At 45.8% G+C, this 25,778-nt stretch overlaps 1 protein-coding gene across 1 annotated transcript; it reads right to left on the reverse strand.

Annotated features, from left to right (window-relative positions):
* Window positions 1-2,391: 2,391 nt before the first annotated feature.
* On the reverse strand, window positions 2,392-24,609 carry OAT (ornithine aminotransferase). Its single transcript, XM_047760889.1, has 11 exons — window positions 24,528-24,609; window positions 18,991-19,077; window positions 17,232-17,459; window positions 12,557-12,781; window positions 12,349-12,444; window positions 8,673-8,800; window positions 7,965-8,087; window positions 6,944-7,072; window positions 5,667-5,780; window positions 4,486-4,630; window positions 2,392-3,207 (listed from the first exon to the last, which is right to left on the reverse strand). Exons 3-11 carry the CDS (start codon window positions 17,428-17,430, stop codon window positions 3,047-3,049), a joined length of 1,320 nt encoding a protein of 439 aa, XP_047616845.1. The 5' UTR covers window positions 17,431-17,459; window positions 18,991-19,077; window positions 24,528-24,609; the 3' UTR covers window positions 2,392-3,046.
* Between the last annotated feature and the right edge of the window lie 1,169 nt (window positions 24,610-25,778).

Here is a 25,778-nt window from a genome sequence, read left to right on the forward strand (position 1 = left end):
CTATGGAAAACATTATTGAGGTTCCTCAAAAAAACAATAGAACTACCATACGCTCCAGCAATCCCACTCCTGGGCATCTATCCAGAAACCCTGGTGATTATAATGCACGGCCACAAGGTGACCTGGGGCTCCAGGTTTCGAGATAAGGTCGGGAGCAGCTCCAGCCATCCCCCTTCCTATATATAGTCCCAGCCAGGGGTGAGAACTGGCAGCCTCTCAGCATTTTAGGAGGGACCTCACACTCCAGTTTGCCACGTGTCTTACGAGACTTAACATCTGCAGGGGCTGGGCAGGTCTAAGTCAGAACCCCCCACCCAGACCAATAAGCATTGCCATTGACAGGAGCAGACCCTCCTGTAACAAACCTGGTCATGAACTCCCATGCTGCTAAAAGGCGACTTGTTAGAACCTCAGGGCGGGCAGGGAGCAACAGGGCACTACTGATTAAAATTGTTCCTGCCAACACAGCAATGTACCTCTAGGGGTCTACTCTGCAGAGACACTCACAGGACTGTGTCAGCTTTGTTTAAAGAGTGAGAAATTGTTCACCATACATGTAAATCCAAGTACAGTACATGTCCCATCACACTGTGTACCTTAAACGTATGCAGTGATGTGTGTCAATTATTTCTCAATAAGACTGGAGGAAAAGACAGTGCTATGAAAACTATGCTGCATTTCTAAAAGAAAAAAAGAGTGAAAAACTGGAAAAGACTCAAACATTCCCCGATTTGCAATTACAATATATCCACTTAAGATGAAATACTCTAGTCATTAGGGTGTGAAATAAAATTCCTATTTTATGGCAAGACAAGAAAAACTCGAACAGGAAAAATCTCCTCTGTCCTTTGGTCTCCTCTCTCCCCCACTGTGCACCGTGCATCTGCAATCGACATCCACTCAGCCTCCCCGCAGACAGAAATAACTGCTCGGCCAGAAAGAGCAACGTTCTCCCAGCCACAAAACAACTCCTCAAAGATAACACTTCTTGTAGTCCCCGTTGTGGCACAGCAGAAACGAACCCAACTAGTATCCCTGAGGACGCAGGTTCGATCCCTGGTCTCACTCAGTGGATCAAGGATCCAGCATTGCTGTGAGCAATGTGTAGGCTGCAGACGCGGCTCCGATCCTGTGTTGCTGTGGCTGTGGTATAGACTGGCAGCTATTAACTCCAATTCGACCCCTAGCCTGGGAACTTCCATATGCCACACTTGAGGCCCTAAAAAGCAAGAAATAAAACAAAATAACACATCATCTAATGTATGGCCTCTGTCTCAAAACACTTAACTGTGCTTTGACTTCTAACGGGCAGAAGGGTCCTTGGGACTGTCTGACAGGGTGTTCCTGGGTTATCCCTAACTTGGCTTGAATAAAATTTTCCATCTCTTTCTTGGATTGACTGATTAATTTTTCATTAAAAGAATGAAATACATTTATAATTACCGACATAGAAAAGCACTGTTCAGGAGGACAAGATAAAAAAAAGGCAGAAAATTGTACAATACCATGCATTACTGGGATACTATAGTAAAAGTGGTAAATACTAGTATACACATGGGACAAAAGCACGAACTTTTTTCCTCTTTTTTTGTTGTTGTTGTTGTTGTTGCTGCTATTTCTTGGGCCGCTCCCGCGGCATATGGAGGTTCCCAGGCTAGGGGTCCAATCGGAGCTGTAGCCGCCGGCCTACGCCAGAGCCACAGCAACGCGGGATCCGAGCCGCGTCTGCAACCTACACCACAGCTCACGGCAACGCCGGATCGTTCACCCACTGAGCAAGGGCAGGGACCGAACCCGCGACCTCATGGTTCCTAGTCGGATTCGTTAACCACTGCGCCACGACGGGAACTCCTGTTTCCTCTTTTTTGACCACTCCACGGCCAATGGCGTTCCCAGGCCAGGGGTCAGATCCAAGTCTCAGTCGTGACCTACACCACAGCTGTGGCAATGCCAGATCAGTTAACCCACTACGCCGGGTCAGGAACTGAACCGGCATTCTAGTGCTGCAGAGATACCGCCAATCCCGTTGCGCCACAGTGGAAGCTCCAGCAGTAATTTTGAAAAGGAAGAAGGTTAAAATCATGAGACTTTCTTTTCATAATTTCTCTTTTTCTAGAAATTACCAAGGAAGCAAAAATGTTCTTAGAAAACAGATGAAAAAAAAGCAAGTGAGAACATTCTCAGAAACAGGAGAGTTCCCCGGTGGTCTAGGGGTTAGGATTCAGCACTCTCACCACTGCTGTCCAGGTCTGATCCCTGGTCTGGGAACTGAGATCCAACAATCAAGCCTCTTCACATGATGGGCAAAAAACAATAACAGCAACATTCTCGGAGAGCTTTAAAATGTGAGGTAATTAATAACTCCACAGTAATCACACTGGTCCCAATGTAGACATTTTAAATATGAGATTTATTTAAATTTAAAGAAACACTGAAAATAAACACTTTAAACAAATTATATCAAAACACTTAAAACATAATCTAGGAATGTTAAACATAAATTCTCAATTCAAAAAAAATGACATTCATAGAATACATCTTGGAGTTGGCCAATTTGGAGTTTACTCAAAATCTAGCATTTTTATATAAGCTTCACCATTAACCCTTCCTAAAAGTCTGTGATTGCAATTCAACTTCATAAGGTGAATCAAGTCTTCTATGCAATATCCTCACCTAACTTTTTCCAACACCAACACTTATACCAGCCCGGAAATTATAAAATCGTATGAAACGTACACTGAAGGGCTTGATGAAAAGGCTGTGTCTATATAGTCTGCTTCTCACCTCAGCAAGCACGCACGCACACACGCAAAACTCTCAGATATAAATGCCAGGACAGTCTCTTGGTTACGTTACCCAGCAAAGTGCACGTTTATAAATGGCATTCTATTATGTATGAACTAAAAAATATGTTTTAAAAAGCCCTTGAAACGGGGGAGTGGACTAGGCCTGCATTAAGCACAGAAACGCAGAGGTTTTTACAAGACGTCAACGACCTGCCTGTCTCCAGCTGGCTCCGGGGGGCCGCTGCCCACTGGCATCGCCCTCAGAAAGACAAGATGGTCTTGTTAATGATTTCCACTGACTCCAGAATCTCATCCTCCTTGATCACAAGCGGAGGCGCAAATCTGATGATGTCGCCGTGGGTTGGCTTGGCCAGAAGTCCATTATCTCGAAGTCGAAGACACACCTTCCAAGCGTCATAATCTAAAGACCAACAGTTAAACATGTAAGCTGATCCAAGAGGAACGCCTGCACCTTCCCTTGCCGTGGGCACGGATGGGCAAGGGCGGCCTGGCCAAAGAGAACTCCCACTCACTACTCAAGAAAGGCAGCTCTGAGTTGCAAGCTTGCTTTGTTCCTACTCTTACAAATGAAGTTACTTTTCAGCAATGGTTTTCTGTTTTTTTTCCTTTGGGGCCGTGCCTGTAGTAAGCAGAAAGTCCTGGGCCAGGGATCAAACCTGCACCACAGCAGTGGCCCGAGCCACAGAAGTGACAATGCCAGATTCTTTACCCGCTGAGCCACAGGGAAATTCTAGCAACGGTTTGAACGGTTATGATTAGACATGGTTTCTGTTCGTTTTTCATAAGTGAAAAGTGAAAAAGACCAAGCAAAAAAATTACACGCTGAGGTGGATGTAATTAATTACACAAGGAATCAATGCAAAAAGAGCCGGGGTAGGATACGGAAAATGCACCGGCCTAGAATCAGCAATACTCAAAAACCCATGTTCCTCATCCGGGTTTGCTTCCTGAGCTAAAAGAACTAGACTCTCATTATTTTATAGCACGATCCTCAACCCTGGCTGCAGCAGAATCACCAAAGGGGACCAGTCAATGCCTGAGCCCCCGTCCAGACCCATCAGATCAGTATCTCCATAGTGAGGCTAGGCTTGGATTAATTTGTCTGAAAGCTCCCCAGGTGACTGTAAAATGCAGTCAAGGTTAAAAATCACTGCTTTAAAAGGAAGGGTTATGGCAAGGAAATCCAGCATGGACTCCTTAAGGGTTACAAATGATGCGTTGAACATCAAACACTCAATTAAGTGGCAGCTGGGCTTATTTTTATTATCAACATCATCATTCCTCTTATTGCTACTGCTCCCACTGTCTCTACTGATATGCAAAGAACGAAAGTAACGGAGGAGAGCAGAGCAAAGAGGAAATGGATTGGAAAGTGCCCTGGGCAGACTCACGAAGGGAAAATAAATGGAAATCTAGGGCTGTGCAATTAACCTGACTAACAAATGACTTAGAGGAATAAAAACAGGTGAAATGAGTTAAATGAGCCTTCATGCCGGAAAGAGCTGGTTTTTTAAATCCATTAACAGAAAGCAGGCAACGCTCTGCCCAAAAGACGTGGTCAACGGGAGGCCGGTAGACGGTTTCGACCAGCGGAATCCAAAGACCAGATAAGATGCCACATGTGTTTGGAGCTCTTCCTCCAAAAAAGAGTATCTGGTAACATGGTGGGACTCCGTACCTTTGGTTTCTCTAATGACAATCGCATTCAGTAATCCTTTCCCTCGTACGGTCGTTACGATGTCAGAAGGGAGCTTCATGAGTTCATTTCTCAAGATGGTGCCCATCTTCTCGGCATTTTCAGCAAGGTTTTCTTCTTCCAAAACCTAACGTTTCAGGAGAAATTACACACTCGTTAAGATTGCCTCCTTTGGAGTTCCCGTCGTGGCGCAGTGGTTAACGAATCCGACTAGGCACCATGAGGTTGCGGGTTCGATCCCTGCCCTTGCTCAGTGGGTTAAGGACCCGGTGCTGCCGTGAGCTGTGGTGTAGGTCACAGACGTGGCTCGGATCCCGCGTCCGACCGGCTCTGGCGTAGGCCGGTGGCTACAGCTCCGATTGGACCCCTAGCCTGGGAACCTCCATATGCCGCGGGAGCAGCCCAAGAAAAGGCAAAAAGACAAAAAAATAAAATAAAATAAAAAGATTGCCTCCTTTTACGCTGTCCATCGGAGCGGAATGTGGACTCTAAGCAAAGGAAGAACACGATCAGGTAAAGTCCAGGGTAACTTAACTTCCATTTGCTTCGAAGCCTCACCAGTCGGATCTCTAAGTAAACATACGGTACCGCAGAGCCTTGTTTTACTGACAAACCCATCACCGATCTGATTTCTGTGCAAAATAAGTTTATTTAATGCAACTGGTATGCTTTCTTATTAGGTGAACCAATCAATGACCTAAATATACTTTAACGTTTTAACGGCAATAGTTTCCTTTGCTTTTTTCCCCGAATAAGTCCATCCTCAGAGGGAAAATTTTACGCCTTCCGTAGGCACGTAAGGAAATAGGTCTAAATGCACTCAAACCCACACTTTTAACAACAAAAGGCCAAGCAAGCTAAGCCAGGGGCCCCACAGGCCAGGCCCGTCAGAATGGGAGCTGTGAGGACCCCCCCAGGCTCAGGCGCCCAGACACCCAGGAGACTGCAAACAGGGACACCCACAGACAAGAGTCCCATCTGCTCGGCCACGGTCTGATGACTTTTTGAGAATTCCTTGTCCCGAAAAACCTTTCCTCTGTACTTCCTGCTCTGTAACACTGGGCGATCTCACGGCATTTCTCACACACCCGTGACTCAAACTTCAAAGTCAACTTCACACTTCAACAAGGACTAGCTACTGTACAGCCGCCTCCAGTCCTCACCTCAAGGGCTGCGATGGCCACTCGGCAGCCCAGGGGATTGCCACCATACGTTGACCCATGCTCCCCTGGCTTAATGGTCAGCATTATTTCATCATCACACAACACCGCGGAGACCTGAAAGACAGAGAACTCGGCACTGACTGCGTCGTTTCTCAGACCAACTATCCATATTCGTTTTTTTTTTTTTTGAACTATTCGTATTCTTTTTTTTTTTGAACTATTTGTATTCTTACCAAGAACACAAATATTTATGAAGCTGATACTAAATTTAACATAAAGCTTTACAACAAGAGCTACCCATCTGCCACCTTAGCTACCAACGAAAAACTGAGCGATGCCCTAACACGTGACAAGCACCCCGGGCACCCTTCAATGCATGGAAGAGCTTGGGGCAGGGGGCAAGGGGGAGTGCCTATGCCATGCGGAAGTTCCCAGGCCAGGGATCAAACCTGAGCCACTGCAGTGACACTACCAAGCCCTTAGCTGCTAGGCCACCAGGGAACTCCGCAGAATAGCATTTTATAACTAACCATAAGAAAGCTCTTTCTGCAATGATATAATTTAGAATTCTTTCCACTCTCAAGGTGAATTGTTTTGCTTAACTGCTTAGCAAACAATGTGCTTGCACTATATTCAGAGCCCTTTAATCCATACCAGTTGTTGGCTCTGAATAGCAAACCCAAGAATTACAATCAAACATTAATTCTTTCCAATCTCTATCAGTCATGGTTTTAAACCATTAGTAATGGTACATTTATGAACAATGGGGAAAAAGCATAGCGTCTACCAGAGTACTTCAGGGATAAGATGTTTCCACCCAATACAAGTGCCATGGAACAATTCTCAAGGCACACTCAGTTCTTCAGTTAAAATTAACTAAGTGCATCACCCCATGGAACTCTGAAATGTTTTATTACACATACTCTAGATGACCTATTTTTATAGCACACTAGGTAAAAGCAGGCCATCACAAAGGCATCACTGGGGAGTTCCCTGCTGTGGCTCAGTGGCAGTGAACCCGACTGGTACCCATGAGGACGTGGGTTTGATCCCTGGCCTCGCTCAGTGGGTTAAGGATCTGGCATTGCTGTGGCTATAGTGTAGGCTGGCAGCTACAGCTCCGATTTGACCCTTAGCCTATGAACTTTCATATGCCACAGGTGTGGCCCTAAAGAGGAAAAAAAAAAAAAAGGGCATTATTGTTACAAATGGCTAATGTAAAAATATCTAAGGACTCATGAGAGTAGGGAATAGAAGAAGCTGGACCTTCAACTTACAGGGTATAAGCCACCGGAAAGTGCCTTTCCCAGAAGGATGATATCAGGTCTGACATTTTCATGATCAACAGCCAGCCATCTACCAGTTCTGGCCAATCCTGTTTGTATTTCGTCAGCAATAAACAGAACCTATTGGAAAACAACAACCCAGCATTAATTATCATTTCCATTTCCACAGAGAAAGAGTGAGCTTTATTGTATCTGTCTCTGCACAAATCTGTCATTCTGACCTTCCCTCAGATTTGCGAAAACATCTTAATTAGCCGTGCAACTTCCACAATGTCCCAGGAAAATCCTGCAGACACACCAGCTATCTCCTGGGCCAGGCCACGCTCTCCCCAGAGGCCCACGCTGCACTGCTCTACACGGTGCAAAGGCACGTGTGCAAAGGGAGGGTAGGGGGGCTGAATATAAGTACTCTGGGAAGACATTCATCTCCCTGTTCACTCCCCACATTTATTAATATTTACTGTGAGACAAAAAAAAAGAAGAAAAACAAAAGAGTTCCCGTCATGGCGCAGTGGAAATCCAACTAGAAACCATGAGGTTGCAGGTTCAATCCCTGGCCTCGCTCAGTGGGTTAAGGATCCGGCATTGCCATGAGCTGTGGTGCAGGTCGCAAACGCGGCTCGGATCTGGCGTTGCTGTGGCTGTGGGGTAGGCTGGCAGCTACAGCTCCGATTAGACCCCTAGCCTGGGAACCTCTATATGCCCCAAGTGCGGCCCTAAAAGGACAAAATGAAAAAAAGAATTTTACTTTGTATTAAATGTGTATTAGCTTGGTGGGAAAAGAGGCGGAGAGAGCCTAAATTCCGGAGCAAAGGGACATGACAGTGTCTGACAGGAAGGAAGGTGATGAGGGCCTGGCCAGCACAGCCTCAGCTTCTCTGCAGGTGCTCAGGAGGGCGCGAGAAGCTTCTGGAGCTTGTAGAATGAGGGCTCCCTCTAGTGGAGAGGTGAGGGAAGCGCCCGTGTCCCATCAGCTGAGCCCTAAGAGCAGGAGTGCCGGACCGGACACCACCTGGTGCTGGGTGCAGAGCTCGCGCACGCCCACGAGGTAGCCTGGATCCGGAACCACGACGCCGGCTTCGCCCTGAATTGGCTCTACCATGAACGCGGCAACGTTTGGATCCTGAAGCGCGCGCTGGAAAACAATACGGATATGTCTTTAGGAACTTCCTTTCGAACCTGTTTGGAAATTGGAAATCATATAATGCACGTATTTTCCCATTCATTACAAGTGTGCATGAGTTCCTGTCCTGACTCAGCAGATATGAATCTGACGAGAATCCACGAGGTTGGGGGTTCGATCCCTGGCCTCACTCAGCGGATTAAGGATCGGGCGTTGCCTTGAGCTGTGATGCAGCTCGCAGATGTGGCTCCGATTTGGCGTTGCTGTGGCTGTGGTATAGACCAGAGGCTACAGCTCTGATTGGACCCCTAGCCTGGGAACCTCCATATGCCGAGGGTGCAGACCTAAGAAGACCAAAAGACCAAAAACAATACTTTAGCGGAAGACAAATCTAAAGCGGTTAGTTAGTTGTCAGGATTAGACCACAGAACCTAGATTCTCCCTGTTGGAAACTGACCGATACAAAGCACAAGTCTGAAGCCTTGGCCTAACTTTTTAGATTCTCTGTACAGATGTTTGTTTTTAATTCATACATTCAACAAATTTAACTTCTATTGACCATGAGCAGAAGCGCCAGGATGCTAGTCATGCAAGTACCTCGAGAGCAGGCAGATCACTATATGGAATGATTTCGAAACCTGGCATAAATGGTCCAAACCCGTCGTAACTGGTGGGGTCTGTGGAACTGGAGATCGCAGACAATGTTCTTCCCCAAAAGTTTCCAGCTAGGATGAAGAAATAAACAGTCATTATTTCAAACAAACACCCACGGTTAATAAGCACTATCCTCCCAAAAGATCTTAGGAAGCCTGATTTGATTTGATTTTTTTTTTTTGCCTTTTTGCTTTTTAGGGTCGCACCCGCAGCATATGGAAGTTCCCAGGCTAGGGGTCAAATCAGAGCTACAGCTGCCGGCTAGCAACGGGAGATCTTAGCTGAGTCTGCAACCTACACCACAGCTCACAGCAACACTGGATCCTTAACCCACTGAGTAAGGTTAGGGATCGAACCCGCGTCCTCATGGATGCTAGTCAGGTTCATTACAGTTGAGCCACATGGGAATTCCAGGAAGCCGAATTTTTTAGAAAGCAAGGGTTTCCTACTTTAGAGAGCCTCCAGTGAGCTTATTAAACAAAATCTGATACTTAGCACACTGGTTCATATGACCACTGAGGTCTGGCCTTGCATTTACTATTCTAGGTACTTCTCCACGGAGCCTCCCAACTGCAATACACAGCCCCTGGGGATAGATATTTGTCTTTTCTTTCAATAATCCCAACTCTAACAACGGAGACATTCCATGTATATTTTCCTAGCAATAGTTCTTCTAGACACATTTATGACAGTGATAATGTCACAGAGACGGTCCTTCGAGATCCAGCCCTACAGGCTGTTCTACAGAATGAATTTTTAAATTTCACTTAGATAAAATATCCTCAGGCAGGAGTTCCCGTCATGGCTCAGCAGAAAGGAATCTAACTAGGATCCATGAGGGTGCAGGTTTGATCCCTGGTCTCACTCAGTGGGTTAAGGATCCGGCGTTGCTATGAGCTGTGGTGTAGGTCGCAGGCGCGGCTTGGATCCCGAGTGGCTGTGGCTGTGGCGTAGGCCAGAAACTACAGCTCCCATTTGACCCCTAGCCTGGGAACCTCCATGTGCCGCGGGGGTGGCCCTAGGAAAAAAAAAAATCCTCAGGCAGTCTGACCACCATACATCTTCCCAGCTATTATAAGTTGTTATGTGCGAAAGGACAGACACCGGCCTTTGTTCAGGAACACTTTTTACCCATTAATATATGTAATTTATAATTGGAGGATGGATCAATGACTTTGAATTTGCATTTACTTCATCATGAGTGAGTTTAAGCATCTTTTCATGTGGCTAAGGGCCATGGGCCCATCTTTCGTTATAAACACTTTGTCTCCAGCCTATTTATCTATCAAGTAGATAGAAACTTTTTCTCCTGTTTTCAGAAACTTTTTATTTAAGACTATTGAAATTTTTTGTCTGTAGTTTCAATTGGAATTTTCCCAGGTTAACATTTGTCTTTTTACCTCACATGGTATTGCTTTTCCCGTGCCAAAGTTTTGATTATTAACTTTTTTGATTGATTCTCTCGGTTTTATTTCAGAACCAAGCACAGTTATTGGAGTCATTTAGAAAGAAAGAACCCTGATCTGAGTTGCCCAAGTTCAAAGAAATCACTGTCAGGCACCGGGAAGACGGGAAGACGACTGGCAAGCTCCCTGCGCTCACGGAGTTTCCACGCTGATGGGGAAGAAAGGAGACCCCACAGCACAAGCCAGGGAAGCAAATGCACGAGATAACTTCCATGTGGGTAAGTTCAAGGAAGAGAAGAAACAAAGCAGAATCAGAGAAGCTTGGGGGGTTTCCCACTTTTTTTTTTTTAATATCTTTCCACCACTTCTGCCAGCAGCAACTCAATTAATCCAGTACTGGATTCTCTTCAGTTGGCTTCATTGCGTCTCCAATCCTCCCCTTGCAAAGCTTCTCTCAGCTAGGGCTAATCCCCACGTTACGTATCCACAAGCAGTCACCTACTGGTTCTGCCCAGGCTTGTTTACGAGAAAATGCACCAACCAGCCCATGAACCGATTTGCTCTCCTCCATCCAGCCTCAGGAGTCTTGGGCTCTGCAGCTCAGCCTGCAGGGTAAGGGACTTGCGGCTGGGGACAGTCTTCTGTCTCCGCCCACTGACCAGCCTCCTTCACCACCCAGGGAAAACACCTCTGTACCCCGTGCTGGCATGGGACAGACTGGACACAGTCTGTAAGAACCAAAATCACCAGAAACTCCATTCTTGTTTGCAAAACAAACAAAATGTTGCCCTACAGCTAAGAAGGCACAGGATTCCAAACCACAGATCACAGAGACGTGCGGACTTTTTTCTTCAGAAAAAGAACTGTCACCCCTCCTCCAAATACCAGTCATCAGGGCAACTCTGGATCCTACTATATTATGGGGTTTATACCTTAACTGCACGTGTTCACAAGACAAAATATTTAATGATTTCAACGATCACAAGACAAGCATCTTGACCATGCACAGGGACAAATTTATCCATATTTTTGCTTTTACAAATTAAAATTTTTACAAATTAAAATTGAAGCTTAAAAGTCAGAACGAATGTCTTTTTTCTCCTTTTTTTTTTTTTTTTGCTTTTTAGGGCTGCTGATACATACGGCATATGGAAGTTGCCAGGTAAGGGGTGAAATTGGAGCTGCAGCTGCTGGCCTACACCACAGCCACAGCAAAGCAGGATCTGAGCCGTATCTGCGACCTACACCACAGCCCACGGCAACACCAGATCCTTAACCCACTGAGCGAGGCCAGAGGTCAAACACATCCTCATAGTGCTAGCCAGGTTCATGACCTGCTGAGCCGCAACAGGAACTCCCAGAACCAATATCCACTGAGCTCATTACCAAGATCCCAAAAGTCAGACTATGTCGATAATCTGCATTAACTGTTGGCCTCCCCAGTCAGTACGCAAGTCCTTCCTCTCGGCCATTCGCAGCAATACCTCCAGGGCACCTCCAGCCCTCCACTTCCCACAGTTTCTCATAACACGACACAATAACATATCAAATGCTGAGATTCAAGCTTCCTGTCGTACCCGGGACATGGCCCCCCTGTAACATAACCCAGCCTCAACAACCTCACACAAATGCTCCACCAGTAAGACCAACCAATTAACCAGAAAACTGCTATGGAACAAATCAGAGAAGCAGAGGAAAAATAAATCAGCCAGTCACCCATTTTAGGGAGGGAGGCGTGTTTAGGAGAGAAAAATCCTATATATGAAGAAATACTTGGAGTTCCCATCATGGCTCAGTGGTTAACGAATCCGACTAGGAACCATGAGGTTGCAGGTTTGATCCCCGGCCTTGCTCAGTGGGTTAAGGATCTGGCGTTGCCGTGAGTGGTGGTGTAGGTCGCAGACGCGGCTCGGATCTTGCGTTGCTGTGGCTCTGTCGTAGGCTGGCGGCTACAGCTCCGATTGGACCCCTAGCCTGGGAACCTCCATATGCTGAGGGAGCGGCCCAAGAAATGGCAAAAAGACAAAAAAAAAGAAAAGAAAAGAAATACTTGGAAATAAACCCAAGAAAAAGAAATCCCACAATTTTTATGAAACACACGGCAAATAACACATATATAAGGCAAACACATTAGGAAGATTTCATTGGTAAATTCACATGGTAAGTGATACTGTGTGTTAGAAGCACAGCAGTTAATGCTGAATTTCACATACCTGCAAAAATGATCTTTGCTTTGTATTTTGGGATACCCTTCACCGTATAGCCCCATCTACGAGCGATTTTGCAGGCAGTCTCTCCAGCCTCCACCCCTATTATCAAAAGAGAACGTTTCTCCGGTTTTAAAAATGTTTTAAATGATCGGAAATCCTAAGACTTCCCTGGCTATTTCACAGTGACAACCACAAAAAGCAAACACGTTACCTGTATTCATAGGCAGGACCTTGTGGTAGTTGAAAAGCTTTGTAATGTACTCTTCGTATTCCCCGAGCACGTCATTGTAGAAAGCCCTCGACGTCAGGGTCAGTTTGTCCACCTGACGTTTCAGAGCGTTCACGATCTTTGGGTGGCAGTGCCCTTGGTTCACAGCGCTGTAGGCACTCAGGAAGTCGAAGTATCTCCTGCCTTCTACATCCCAAACGTAAACACCTAAAATGTAAGGGAATTAATTTTAGAAAAATCACCAAATGACATAAAGTTCAAAGATTAAAACTGCTGGCCACCAGCCCTCTGAATACCTACACATAACTCCTAGTCAATACAGAATTGTGGTTACAGCACAATATAGAATAAATTATATTTCATCTGTTCAGCTTTAAACTACATATGTAACAAAAACAGCAAAACATGAAAAGCTTTTATAAACTCTGATTTTATAAAAAGTGAAAGCTTTTCTCTCCTTTTTTTTTTTTTTTTTTGGCCCTGCCCATGGCATGTAGAAGTTCCTGAGCCAGGGATTGAACCTGCAACACGGCAGGGACCTGAGCCACAGCCGTGACAACACTGGCTCCTTAACCTGCTGAGCCACCAGGGAACTCCTAGAGTGAAACCTTTATTCCTGGAAAACTGGAGTTTGGAATTTAAAGCTGGAATTTAATGGTAGAAGTTATGTATAACGTAAAAATCACAATTGGTTGATTACAAAAACCAAAAGAATAGGCAGAAAGGACTTCCAAATCACATCTATATAAAAAGGATCTAGTAGCCAGAATTCTTACAACTCAAGATATACAGAAAGATATACATTCCAGTGAAAAAATGGGCAAAGAGCTCCAATGGACATTTCTCCAAAGAAGATATGCAAGTGACCAACAAGCACACGAAAAGATGCTCAGTCTCATCAGTCATTAGAGGAATACACATCAAAACACAATGATAGCATTTGACACCTACCAGGATGGTTATTCTTCTCTTAAAAAAAAGAGAAGGGTGGAGAAAATGAAATTCTCATATTATCACTAGTGGGATGTTAAATGGTGCAATACCTGTTGAAGACAGTTTGGAGTTCTTCAACAAGCTGAACGGAAAATTACCATAGGAGAACTTCCCGTCGTGGCTCAGTGGAAACAAATCTGACCGGCATCCATGAGGATGCGGTTCTATCCCTGGCCTTGCTCAGTGGGTTAAGGATCCAGCATTGCGGTGAGCTTTAGTGTAGATCACAGATGCAGCTCAGATCTGGTGTTGCTGTAGCTGTGGTGTAGGCTGGCAGCTGTAGTTCCGATTAGACTCCTAGCCTGGGAACTTCCATATGCGGGTGTGGCCCCAAAAAGAATAATTAATTAATTAATTAATTAATTAAAATAAAATTACCATATGACCCAGCCATCCCACTCCTAGCAAGACGTCAAAAAAAAAAAAAGAAATGAAGTGGAAGACAAGTGTCCAAACACAAATGTGTATACTGATGATCAGCGCGGCGTTATTTAAAAAGGTCAAAAGGTAGAAGCGCTCCAAACGTCCAGCAACTGATGAACAGACAAACGTGTGGTCTATTCCTAAGACCGAAGAGAATTCACCCAGAAAGAGCAACGAAGTACCAACCCATGCTACCACCTGGATGAACCTTGAAAACACTGTGCCAAGTGAATGAAAGCAAACATTGACAGTTCACGTACTATGATTCCATTTATATGAAATATCCAGAAAAGGCAAATTCGTAGAAACAGAAAGCAGATTAGTAGCTGCCAGGTTCTAAGGGGAGGAGCACATGGGAAGCGACTGTCTAATGAATATGGGGTTTCCTTCTGGGATAAAAATAAAGTTCCAGAACTAGCTAGAGGTGATAGTTGTACAACATTCTGAATGTACTTAATGCCACTGAATTTCATGGTTAAAGTGGACGATTTTATGTTGTATGCACTTTACGACAATTTTTTAAGTTGATCGTAGATATTAAGTATTGGGGGCTTAACCTCTAATTTCTACCATGTACTTAACATACTGTCAGGTGCTTTTGTCCCTTAGCTCATCAAAAGCCCCAGTGAGAATGTTACTATCCCTACAGAACAGAGATAAGAAGCAGATGCTTATAACCTACATGGGAAAAGAATATGAAAAAGAATGGATGTGTGTATACATGCAACTGAATCGCTTTGTTGTAGCCTGTGTTGTGAAACTAACACGACATTGCAAATCAACTATACGCCAATATGAAAGAAAAAGTTTTTAATTTAAAGAAAAAAGAAAGAGAGACTTCCCGTTGTGGTGCAGCGGAAACAAGTCCAACTAGGATCTATGAGGATGCAGGTTCGATCCCTGGCCTTGCTCAGTGGGTTAAGGATCAGTGGGTTAAGGATCTGGCATTGCTGTGAGTTGTGGTGTAGGTCACAGACACGGCTCGGATCCTCTGTTGCTGTGGCTGTGGTATAGGCCAGTGGCTACAGCTCTTATTCAACCCTTAGCCTGGGAATTTCCATATGCCTCGGGTGCGGCCCTCAAAAGCAAAAATGAATAAATAAGTAAATAAATAAAAGAAAATGGAGTTGCTAAACCATCAAAAACAAACAAACAAAAAAAACCTAGATGTTTGGATTATAACTAGCCCAAGCTGGCTAGAATCAGGAATTGAACCTGGTCAGATTCTAGAGTATATACTCTGCTACTATAAATAAAGAGTATTTTTGCAAACAAAACTGATTCCAAATCTGTACTACATAAATCTAGATTTTCATTTGTTCAAAAGAAGCTTTATCTATATTACAGTATTGGTCCCAAATTTAAAACACCAGCAAACAGGAGTTTCCGTCGTGGCTCAGTGGTTAACGAATCCGACTAGGAACCATGAGGTGGCAGGTTCAATCCCTTGGCTTGCTCAGTGGGTTAAGGATCCAGCATTGCCGTGAGCTGTGGTGTAGGTTGCAGACGCGGCTCAGATCTGGTGTTGCTGTTGCTGTGGCTCTGGCGTAGGTTGGCAGCTACAGCTCTGATTCGACCCCTAGCCTGAGAACCTCCATATGCCACAGGAACAGCCCCAGAAAAGGCAAAAAAGACAAAAAAAAAAGAAAAAGAAAAGAAAAGGTTAATACTCTCACGTACCATCTTCTGGCTCACAGCTTAAGTGATAAACTTTGGTTTTATTTAGTTATGGTTATTATTTCAACATGTGGATTAAATCATCATTTGGCAACAATTAGCAATCATTTACTCAGGCAAGAATCATTAACGGATGCGAAAAGTGGGAGTAAAAATTTGCTGAGTAACCCTGTCTCCACAAGATGTTTAAAAGGGAAAAATAGTAAATTCGCAATGGAGAGGCCTGGCAGACGCTACCTACCAGTACACCCCAAACTGAGGTTCATTCGAAAAATTACTGGCCTGTACTCTCCAAAAACATCAAGGACAGTGTTCCTATCACGGCTCGGCAACAACGAATCTGAGAGCATCCATGAGGACACAGGTTTGATCCCTGGCCTCGTTCAGTGGGTTAAGGACCCAGCCTTGCCATGAGCTGTGGTGTAGGTCGCAAACGCAGCTCAGATCTGGCGTGGCTGTGGCTGTGGTGTCGGCCAGAGGCTGCAGCTCCGATTCGACCCCTCGCAGGGAAACCTCCATGAGCCGCAGATGCGGCCCTAAAAAAAAAAAAGACAGAAAAAAATATATATCAAGGTCATGAAGACAAAGACAGAGGAAACGGTCTGGACTGGATTTATCAGACCTGAAAACTGAACGCAACCCAAGACCGGAGATCTTCATTTGCTACACAGAGCAACAAACGAAACCTGGGTCGGGCCTGCAGATCATCGAACAGAGCTGTGTCAATGTTTTATGTGGTTTATTTGTCCTGATTCGGATCATTCCATTTTGTTCTAGAAAACAAAGCCCCTGTGTTTCAGGGAAGTTCCACCAAGTACTTAGGGTAAAGAGGCATCAGGTCTGCAACTTCCTCTCAAACGGTTCAAGAAAAAAAAAGTGTTGTCCGTGTGTCTGGAGAGCAAAGATTAAGCAAATGCAGTAAAACGCTGGCACTTGGGAAATCTGGGTGAAGTGTAAAGACAAGTTTTAACACCACGGTTAGAGCTTTTAAGCCTAACATTATGCCAAAATAAAAGCGAAAGGGAGGGAGTTCCTGTCGTGGCTCAGAGGTCAACGAACCCGACTGGGATCCATGAGGCTGCAGGTCCGATCCCTGGCCTCGCTCCATGGGTTAAGGATCCGGTGTTCCCATGAGCTGTGGTGTATGTAGGCTGAAGACGCCACTTGGACCCCCCGTTGCTGTGGCTGTGGCATAGGCCAGCAGCTGTAGCTCTGAATGGACCCCTGGCCTGGGAACCTCCACTCTGCCTCAGGGGTGGCCCTAAAAAGACAAAAGACAAAACAAAAAAGCTAAAGGGAGGCAAAAATGACTGCAATATTATAGCACTTGCTGCATGTCCTACATCTCCGCCTGGCAAGGTCCCTCGTGACAAAGGCTGAGTAAGTGCATCTCTGTACCAACACAGCCCCAACACAGCCAGTTCTAGACAGTCACGGAATGTTGAGTTGATCCTCCCTGCAAGCGAGAGATTACACACGTCTGGAAAAACAGCTAGGGAGAAAGGCAAAAGCAATGTTTACAAAACCTTAAAGCAAACCAAAAAAGGGGTGGGCTGGAACGTACCTTTCCCTCTCTCCAGGGCCACAGGTAAAGGATGGTAGTTGTGGGCCCCATACTTAGCTTCCCGCTCAAAAATGTAATCAGAGGATGGAGGCCCTTGGACGGTTCTTTTCGTTGCAACAGACGTCGCAGAAGCCACTGTAGAATGAACGCCACGACGAAGGACAGCGACGGTCTGCAGATGGGCTAGTTTGGAAAACATGGTGTCCTTCAAGGAGGAAGACCAGCAACCTATCCAAAAAGGGAAGGCGTAGAGAGTTAAGACCTTCCAGAGCAGAGGCAGGTCAACTCCCTTGCTGAGCCTTTACCAAAGGGTCAGGAAAAGAGAGAACTAAGAGCCGACTTGAGCCTTGCCTCTGGGAAGCCTGAAGGCGCCCCTGGGAGGACAAGCAGGGACACATTTACAGTAAAACCCAGCAAGCACTGGCATGGTGTGCAAAGTGCTGCAGGCTGGAAACTGCAAGGAGACCAACGAAAGGTGGAAAGGCTTTTTCTTTCCACCAACTCCTTCGAGTACCCCCCGAAAGGCTGTAAAGACACACACACAGGTACACCTTCTCCCTGGGGCATTCAGCCAAGGCTGAACAGCGGAGTGACTCAAGAGTTGGCACCTAATCTTGGAGACTGAGGAACCACTCAGAAAATATTTATTTACGTGGGGGTGTGAGACTTTCAAAGATAAGAGCCCAGAGCCAGAGACCAAATCAGAGGTGCAGGATGCCTGGGAGCCGTGGGGGGGAGGGGGGGGGAGGCAGAGGGGATGAGGACTGCTGTGCATATCAGCTCTGTCCTAGTGAAATTAAGAAAGGATTTGGCTCTACATAGGTAACAGGGATGAACCAAAGCGAAAAGAGATGAGGAAAGGAAAAGTGATTTCTTGGAGGAAGGGAAGGGCTGCTTAGAAAGGCAAAACCTGTTTCTTAGCCACAATTATCTAAAACTTCTATAGGTCCAAATCATCATACACAAAGGTGAAAGGTAAAAAGATGGGGGAAAAATGTTTTGTAATGTGTAGCAAACAACTTTTGAGGAGCTTTTTAAGTGGAAGAGACCAGACACAAAATAAAACAGTATGTATGAGATGCAATGATGCAACTCTGAAAACTGTCTACTCTGCTAAGACGGTGGTTCCTATTAAATTAACCCCCAAAAAACTGCACCACAAAAGCAACTGTTTAAAGGAGAAAAAGGCAACCAGGAACTAGAGAGTATCAAGTTATGACAAGCCAAGAAGTTTAGTAATCTTAAATTGCAAACTGGCATTCATTAGCTCACAATCTATTTATATATTTCAGAGTCAATTTCTCTCCTCTCACCAGCACCAGCCCTAAGACCAGCCCCCATCACAGTTCTTCACAAGGCTTTGTAACCAACTGTATCACTGAGAGTCCTGATAAGGCATGAAGTACATTCTGAGCTAAGGAAGAAGCCAAAAGTAACAAGAAAACGGGAAAATACGCAGCAACCATGTGAGGGCAGGGGGTGGGGGGATATTTTTTAAAGATAAATTCAAGATTAGTGGAAAGTTGCCAAACATGAAACGTACTTAATATGTCTATAGCTATTTTTTTTAAAAGAGTAGTTAATTCATGTTTCAACAGAGCTCTGTCAATAAGTCAAGCCAGCACGCAGTCTGAACTGCCAGATTAGCAAAACCTATTACTTGGAACTTGGCTCACTTCCCAATCAACTTGGCACTACCCAGTAAATCCAATATGTTCAGGCATTCGCTAAACAAAATCCAGCACTTGCCAAGACTCACCTAACTATCCTTTCTTCCCACAGAACAGATGAAACACAGATTTTTCCACTGGAGATCCAGCGACGTCCTCAGAGCGTTCAGTAACTCCTGAAATAAATTGCAGACGTATGTGCATAAGTGCATTTTTCGAAGATCCCTAATTTCCACTAGATTTTATTTCAAAGAAGTGTATTAACCACAACAAAAAAATTACGTACGAATCGTTACACTGGAGATAGCCGCTAGCAGAAATGCAAAAAACTTCTAGTTATACTTGACAGAACTCACCCAAAATATTAAGTCTCAAACATTGACTTTAGGACTTCTCTTGTGGCGCAGCGTTATCACTGCTGTGGCACAGATTCAATCACTGGCCAGGGAACTTCCATGTGTTGTGGGCCCGGCCAAAAAAAAAAAAAAAAAGCAAACAAACAAATAAATAAAACATTGATTGGTTTTTAACTTTATTTCTTGACTAGAGACGCAGTAAGCATTAATGCTCTGTTTGACCAACTTAAAAAAAAAAATTTACTTTTCGCCTTGATCAAATTAGCAGTAAAACACAGTGCCATTTAGATACCGTTTTTTTTGTTTGTTTGTTTGTTTGTTTTGTCTTCTTGCCATTTCTTGGGCCACTCCCGTGGCATATGGAGGTTCCCAGGCTAGGGGTCGAATCAGAGCTGTAGCCACCGGCCTACGCCAGAGCCACAGCAACGCGGGATCCGAGCTGCTCTGCAACCTACACCACAGCTCACGGCAACGCCAGATCCTTAATCCACTGAGCAAGGCCAGGGATCGAACCCGCAACCTCATGGTTCCTAGTTGGATTTGTTAACCACTACGCCACGACGGGACCTCCTAGACACTATTTAAACTGAAACACTTTCTAACCACAATAAATAAAAGCCTTAAAAGTGTTTGTGCTCTTAGACAACTAATTTCACCTTTTTTTTTTTTTTTGGAGGAAACAGAAAAAGTTGCTTTAATCGCCAGGCTACTTAATGCTGTGCTCTCTGACTTCACTCTTAAGATTCTTTTTTTTTTTTTTTTTGGCCGCACCTGAGGCATAGGGAAGTTTCCAGGCAAGGGATAAAATCCCAGCTGCAGTTTCGACCTACACTGCAGCTACAATACCGGATCCTTAATCTGCTGCGCCACAGTAGGAACTCCCAGTTTCAAGACTCTATTCGAAAGAAATAGGACCGCGGACATTTGTGAATAAAGGATGTTCAACAATGTGAGAATGGTTCAACATAATCACATAATACATTCTCATTTAAAATAATTACAGTTCTTAATGACAAGGAGAGATTTTGTTCATTTGTTTTTGGGGTTTTTTTTTCCTTGTCTTTTCTAGGGCCGCATCTGCGACACATGGAGGTTCCCAGGCTAGGGGTCGAATCGGAGCTGTAGCCGCCGGCCTACACCACAGCCACAGCAATGCGGGATCCAAGCCGCGTCTGCGACCTACACCACAGCTCACGGCAACACCGGATCTTTAACCCACGGATTGAGGCCAGGGATCGAACCCGCAACCTCATGGTTCCTAGTCGGATTCAGTAACCATGATGGGAACTCCCATAAAGATGAACTCTGAATATTTTTTCAACTGGGAAGTCAAACAGTTTAATGCATCAAATGCACTAGGATCCTGAAAGCACGTTTCTATTAAAGGACCTTCTGTGTTCAACTTACTGTGCTTGGCATAAGAAGCATTAGACCAGAATTAAGATGGGCTTAAAAATAGCCAACATCAACAATCTCCTCCTACAAAAAGGCTTGGAAAACCAGGACAGTAGCGTGTTAAGTTCCTCAGAGTTTGGAGACCAGGACTTAAATTCTAGCTGGGGTTCTTAAGAGTAGCTTTGTTTGAATGACTGTCAATCGTTTGTAGTTTCAATGCCTCAATTTGTAAAATGAGGTTAAAGTCGTTCAAGGCCATTATTGAGGATTAAATGGGATAATATTAAAGCACTAAACAGAGCACAAAATGGCCCCTCAATGAGTTCCTTCCCTTAAATTCATAACGGAATTAGCCATTTTCTGCAACATGAAAATCAACAGTGCATGGTTTCTTTTTTAAACTGGAGCTTTTCCTCTTTGAAAAAAAAATTTTCCTATTAGGAAAAAATTAGAAACACAAAGCAGTTACCTGCAATTCCATACTTAGGAGAGGTAGCCATTAACTTTTCATCTTTTTCTATGCATAAATAGAAAATTATGTATAGAACACATTAGCTTTTCTTCACCCTTCCCTATAAAATAGACCTTCTGAAGACTCCCAGGAACCTTGCTCGGATGTTTGCCACAGGTCCTAACACTTCAGGACACTTGTTTTCATGCCTGTCCCCCTGATAGAATCCTACCAGGCTCTTTGAAAGGCCAGTAACCATGCCGTAAAATTCACTTTGCATCCCCAAAACCTAGCCCAGGTTTGAGCACCCTGTCAAAGGAACAAGGGTATTTATTCCTAGACAGACTTCAAACTTTAGAGGGAGCCAGGGCAGCAACAGAGAGCAAGGCCATCCAGAAAAATGGTTAAACAAACCACCCCTGATGGAGCTAGAGGAGGCTGGCATGGCGTGACCAAGAATTATCTTTCCAACAAGAATTCACTTCATTAGGTTAGTTCACTCCAGGCTGTGCATTTAAACTTGACCCTCACTCACATCCTGGAGACGAGGTCGAATTGGTACTGACAGCAAAAGGTTTTAACACTGAATGCTTTCAGTAATCCATAGAATTAACAAGGCCCTTCTGGGCGTTCCCTGGTCATCTCGGTGTGGTTAGGATTTGGCATTTTCACCACTGAGGCCTGAGGTTCAATCCCTGATCTGGGAACTGAGACCCCACATCAAGCCTCTGCAGGCCACGGCCAAAAACATAAAATTTAAAAATTTTTTAAAAAACAAGGTCCTTCTTCAAGTTACTATTACTCCCACCTACCTAATCCAAACTATCTATGCTAGAATGTTCCTAAAATAAAATCCCATAAATGGCTGCATTTTGAAGAGTTAATGTCGCAATCACTATGAAATACTATTTTTTTTAATCGCTCTCAACGAAAAACCAGCATAAATTCATCAAAAAGCCATTTAAAATACCCCACTGGAGGGATAAACTTGGTTTTAACTACGTTTGTCAAATATTTACTTTTCCTGAGACAATCACTCGCAAATACAGTTCTTTTTGAAACATTCTGCCAACAAACGTGTTTCTTTATTTTCTTTTTCTTTTTTTTTTCTTACGTAATCTGGCTGAAATTCAACTCCAAGTGCGTCACTCGCAAACACCTTAAGCATTACAACCAAAAAAGGGCTGGCTCAATCATACCACACCTTCCCCACACCTCCAAAATCCATTCATCACTATTTTTACATGTTTGAGATTTCACCCAGGTCCGCTCAGTAAAGGGCATAAAATATCCCCAAGAGTAACTGTAATAAAGTCAGGTTATGGGTGAAAATACAAATATTTTCAGACAGGCTCTTTGAGGGGGAAAAAAAGTCTTTTCAAGAATTGTTACCATTCCAGGAGTTCCCTTCATGGTTCAGCAATTAACGAACCGGACTAGGATCCATGAGGATGCGGGTTGGATCCCTGGCCTTGCTCAGTAGATCCCACGTTGCTGTGGTGTAGGCCCGCAGCTGTAGCTCTGATTCAACTCCTAGCGTGGGAACTTCCATATGCCGCGTGAGTACGGCCCTAAAAACCAAAATTGTTACCATTCCAAATTATACTGGGGGTTTTTTGGGGGGAGCAAATGCAAAACTGGAGTTCCCGTCATGGCTCAGTGGTTAATGAATCTGGCTAGTAGCCAAGAGGTTGCAGGTTCGATCCCTGGCCTTGCTCGGTGGGTTGAGGATCCGGCGTTGCCGTGAGCTGTGGTGTAGGTTGCAGACGCAGCTTGGATCCCGAGGTGCTGTGGCCGCTGGTGTAGGCCTGTGGCTACAGCTCCGATTAGACCCCTAGCCTGGGAACTTCCATGTGCCATGGGTTCGGACCCAGAAAAAGGCAAAAAGACAAAAAAAAAAGAGCAAAACTAATCTTGAATATCATGAAAAACTGTAAAACTAAAACATTTTACTATTTAATTTTTTTTTTTTTAGGGCCACACCCACTGTACATGAAAGTTCCCGGGGTCTAATCCAAGCTGTAGCTGCCAGCCTAGGCCACAGCCACAGCAAGGCAGGATCCGAGCCACGTCTGCGACCTACCACAGCTCTCGGCAAGGCGGATCCTTAATCCACTGAGCGAGGCCAGGGATAGAACCTGTGTCCTCTTGGATACTAGTCAGGTTCTTCTCCACTGAACCAAATCTTGTTTTTATTAAAAAATTCTACTTTCCTACTTGGATCTCTTTTCATAGTCAGGGACTAGATTCTCCAAAGATGGGACCAGGATATTCTAATGAAAGAAGCCTACTGTCTCTTTCAAATGAGTAAGATGACTTTGGATCACATATCTAAAGCTCCAGCTTCAAGTTGAGAGAACCTGTTTACCACACAGAAACTCTTACGCACCCAAAGAGATGCAGAACCGAGAAACCGGAGTTCAGCAGTTTCTTAAAGCCACTTCATTCCAAAGACACGGCTTTTCCCCTCAATTTATCACCTTAATTTATCAAAGAGGTAAAACTCAACACCAAGACGGTTAGAGCTATAGTGACAGAGGGAGGAGACTGTAGGTCACTGAGGGCAAATGTCCCACTGAATTCCACCAGAATTGATTACTGCTCAGCACTGTTGGCAATGGAACTCGAGGGATGAAGGCTTCGTGCTGAAAGCCCTATCTATTGCCCCTAATAGCCTGATACCATGTAATTAACCTGCACGGTACCGTTAAGGTAAGGCTCTACTTTTTTCATTTTTTATTTGGACAAAAGCTGGAGGAGAGAGATAGGCAGGTTGGCTGCGGAGTCCAGGAAACCTACCCGGAAGGACTCGGACCCCGTCCCAATATCTCTATCGGCACCCCCCGCCCTATAATAAAGCCCACCCTTTACTGAGCAGTGCCCGGGTATCCAGAATGCGCCCTCCTGGCCGACCTCAAGAACCCAGCATGCCCGCAGCCCCCGCCCCATGCGCCAGGGCCCTAAACACCTCCCGGGAAACCAAGAGGCGCCAGAGAGGCTCTGGGCCGAGACTCGGAGATCCCGGGGCGCCTGGGCTGCAGGCCGGGAGAACCGAGCACCAGCCTCTACCGGCAGCGCGCCAGGGCCCGGCCAGGCTCCGCCCGCCCTGGCAGGCGAAGATGCCACATCCACGGCCTCTCCTCCGGCCTTCTCCGCCCGCCGCTCCGGGCCAGGATGCGCTGCGCCCCTGCCTGTCCCGACTGCGCGCAGGTCGGTGTGTCTCCCGCCCCCGGTGCCTGCCGCCAGCCACGGAAACCGGGGGCGGAGGTGGAGCCTGCCTACCGGCGGAGGCCCAGAGCGCCCCCTCAGCCCCCTCCCCACGAACCCCAGACCAGAGCCACCCGCACCCGCCCGCCTCGCCCACCAGGATCCGCTGAGCCTGGGCCCCGCCCTATCCTCGGCCCCGCGGTGCCCGAGCAGATACCTGGAGGCGCCGCAGACCACTAACCGGAACACACCGTGTCAACCGAGCAGCAGAGACGACAGAGGCGCGTCACAGAGCTTAAGACACCGCTTCTGCCCCGCCCCCGGACGCCCTCGCCGCCCATTGGCTGGCGGAGGAGGGCTGGGCACCAATCGCCGTGGGCCCGCCCCCTGCCCCCGGAGCCTCGCATCCCCGACTGAGGCTGTGAGGCGGAGTTCGAGCCCGCCTCACGCCTTTTGGGAAGAGTTTTGAGTCCCCGTGTTCAGTCGTGACCAGGGCCTTTTTTAAAATCGTTCACTGGCGGGAAGACAAGGTCCGAAGGGATGAAACGTCGGTTGGGCCCCCTCCTCTCGAGGCTGGACGGTAGGCTGGACCTCCAGCGCTGCTTTCCCCTAGCTGCGCTCCCAAGTCCTTGCTTTGCCGAGCCTTATGCGCGGCGCCAGCCCATCCCAGCCCCAGACAAAGCTGCGGCCCCCATGCCCTTGAACCCTGATGTGCTGCAGCGCTCTTGCGCTTCTCGTGGCTGTTGATACTGAAGTGACTGCAACACCCTCGGCGTAAGTTTATCTGTGGCGCGACTCCTACAAGCCCTTAGAAAACTCAGAGGTCAGAATAGATAGGCCAGATAATCTCTTCTTCGAATTGGAAGGGACTTGGACATTTTTGTTATATACTGGGAGACAGAGCTGGAAGTGAGGAAGCGACTTTTTCAGGGTTATCCCGGAGGTGAGGGGCAGCCCACCCCCGCGTGTCGACCCCCTTCTCTGAGGTTGATGGCAGACAGCTCAGGGACGGGAGTGCACATCAGCGACATGTTCCATTAGACCTCACTCATCAGTAAGGTCCCAACTGCAAATGGGTGGCACACTCCAAAATGGAAAATTGAAGTGTATATTTTTTCCTCTGTCTCTGTGGCCACACCTGCGGCATATGGTGTTCCAAAGCCAGGGGGGTCCAATCAGAGCTGCAGCTGCAGGCCTACACCACAGCCACAGCAACATCAGATCCAGCTGCACCTGCAACTTATGCTGCAGCTTGCAGAAATCTGGTATCCTTATCCAATGATCAAGGCCAGGGATTGAACCTGCATCCTCATGGGTACTATATCAGGTTCCTAACCTGCTGAGCCACAACAGGAACTCCAGAGTGTTTGGGTTTTTTTTTTGTTGTTGTTTGTTTGTTTGTTTTTAAGGAATAATTTAAGCATGAATGCACTACAATGGGATATGAACTACAATGGGGAATGAACTA

This window comes from Phacochoerus africanus, chromosome 15 (genome assembly GCF_016906955.1).
Source record: "Phacochoerus africanus isolate WHEZ1 chromosome 15, ROS_Pafr_v1, whole genome shotgun sequence".
Lineage (NCBI taxonomy): Eukaryota > Metazoa > Chordata > Mammalia > Artiodactyla > Suidae > Phacochoerus > Phacochoerus africanus.

Bases quoted from the DNA above. Each gene is read 5' to 3' on its own strand.
- OAT (XM_047760889.1), bottom strand. From the start codon at position 17,430: ATGTTTTCCAAACTAGCCCATCTGCAGACCGTCGCTGTCCTTCGTCGT. The intron at 12,782-17,231 runs GTACGTTCCAGC...CTTACATTTTAG, and splicing joins GGCCCTGGAGAGAGGGAAAG to GTGTTTACGTTTGGGATGTA. The intron at 8,801-12,348 runs GTATGTGAAATT...TCTTCATCCTAG, and splicing joins AGCAAAGATCATTTTTGCAG to CTGGAAACTTTTGGGGAAGA.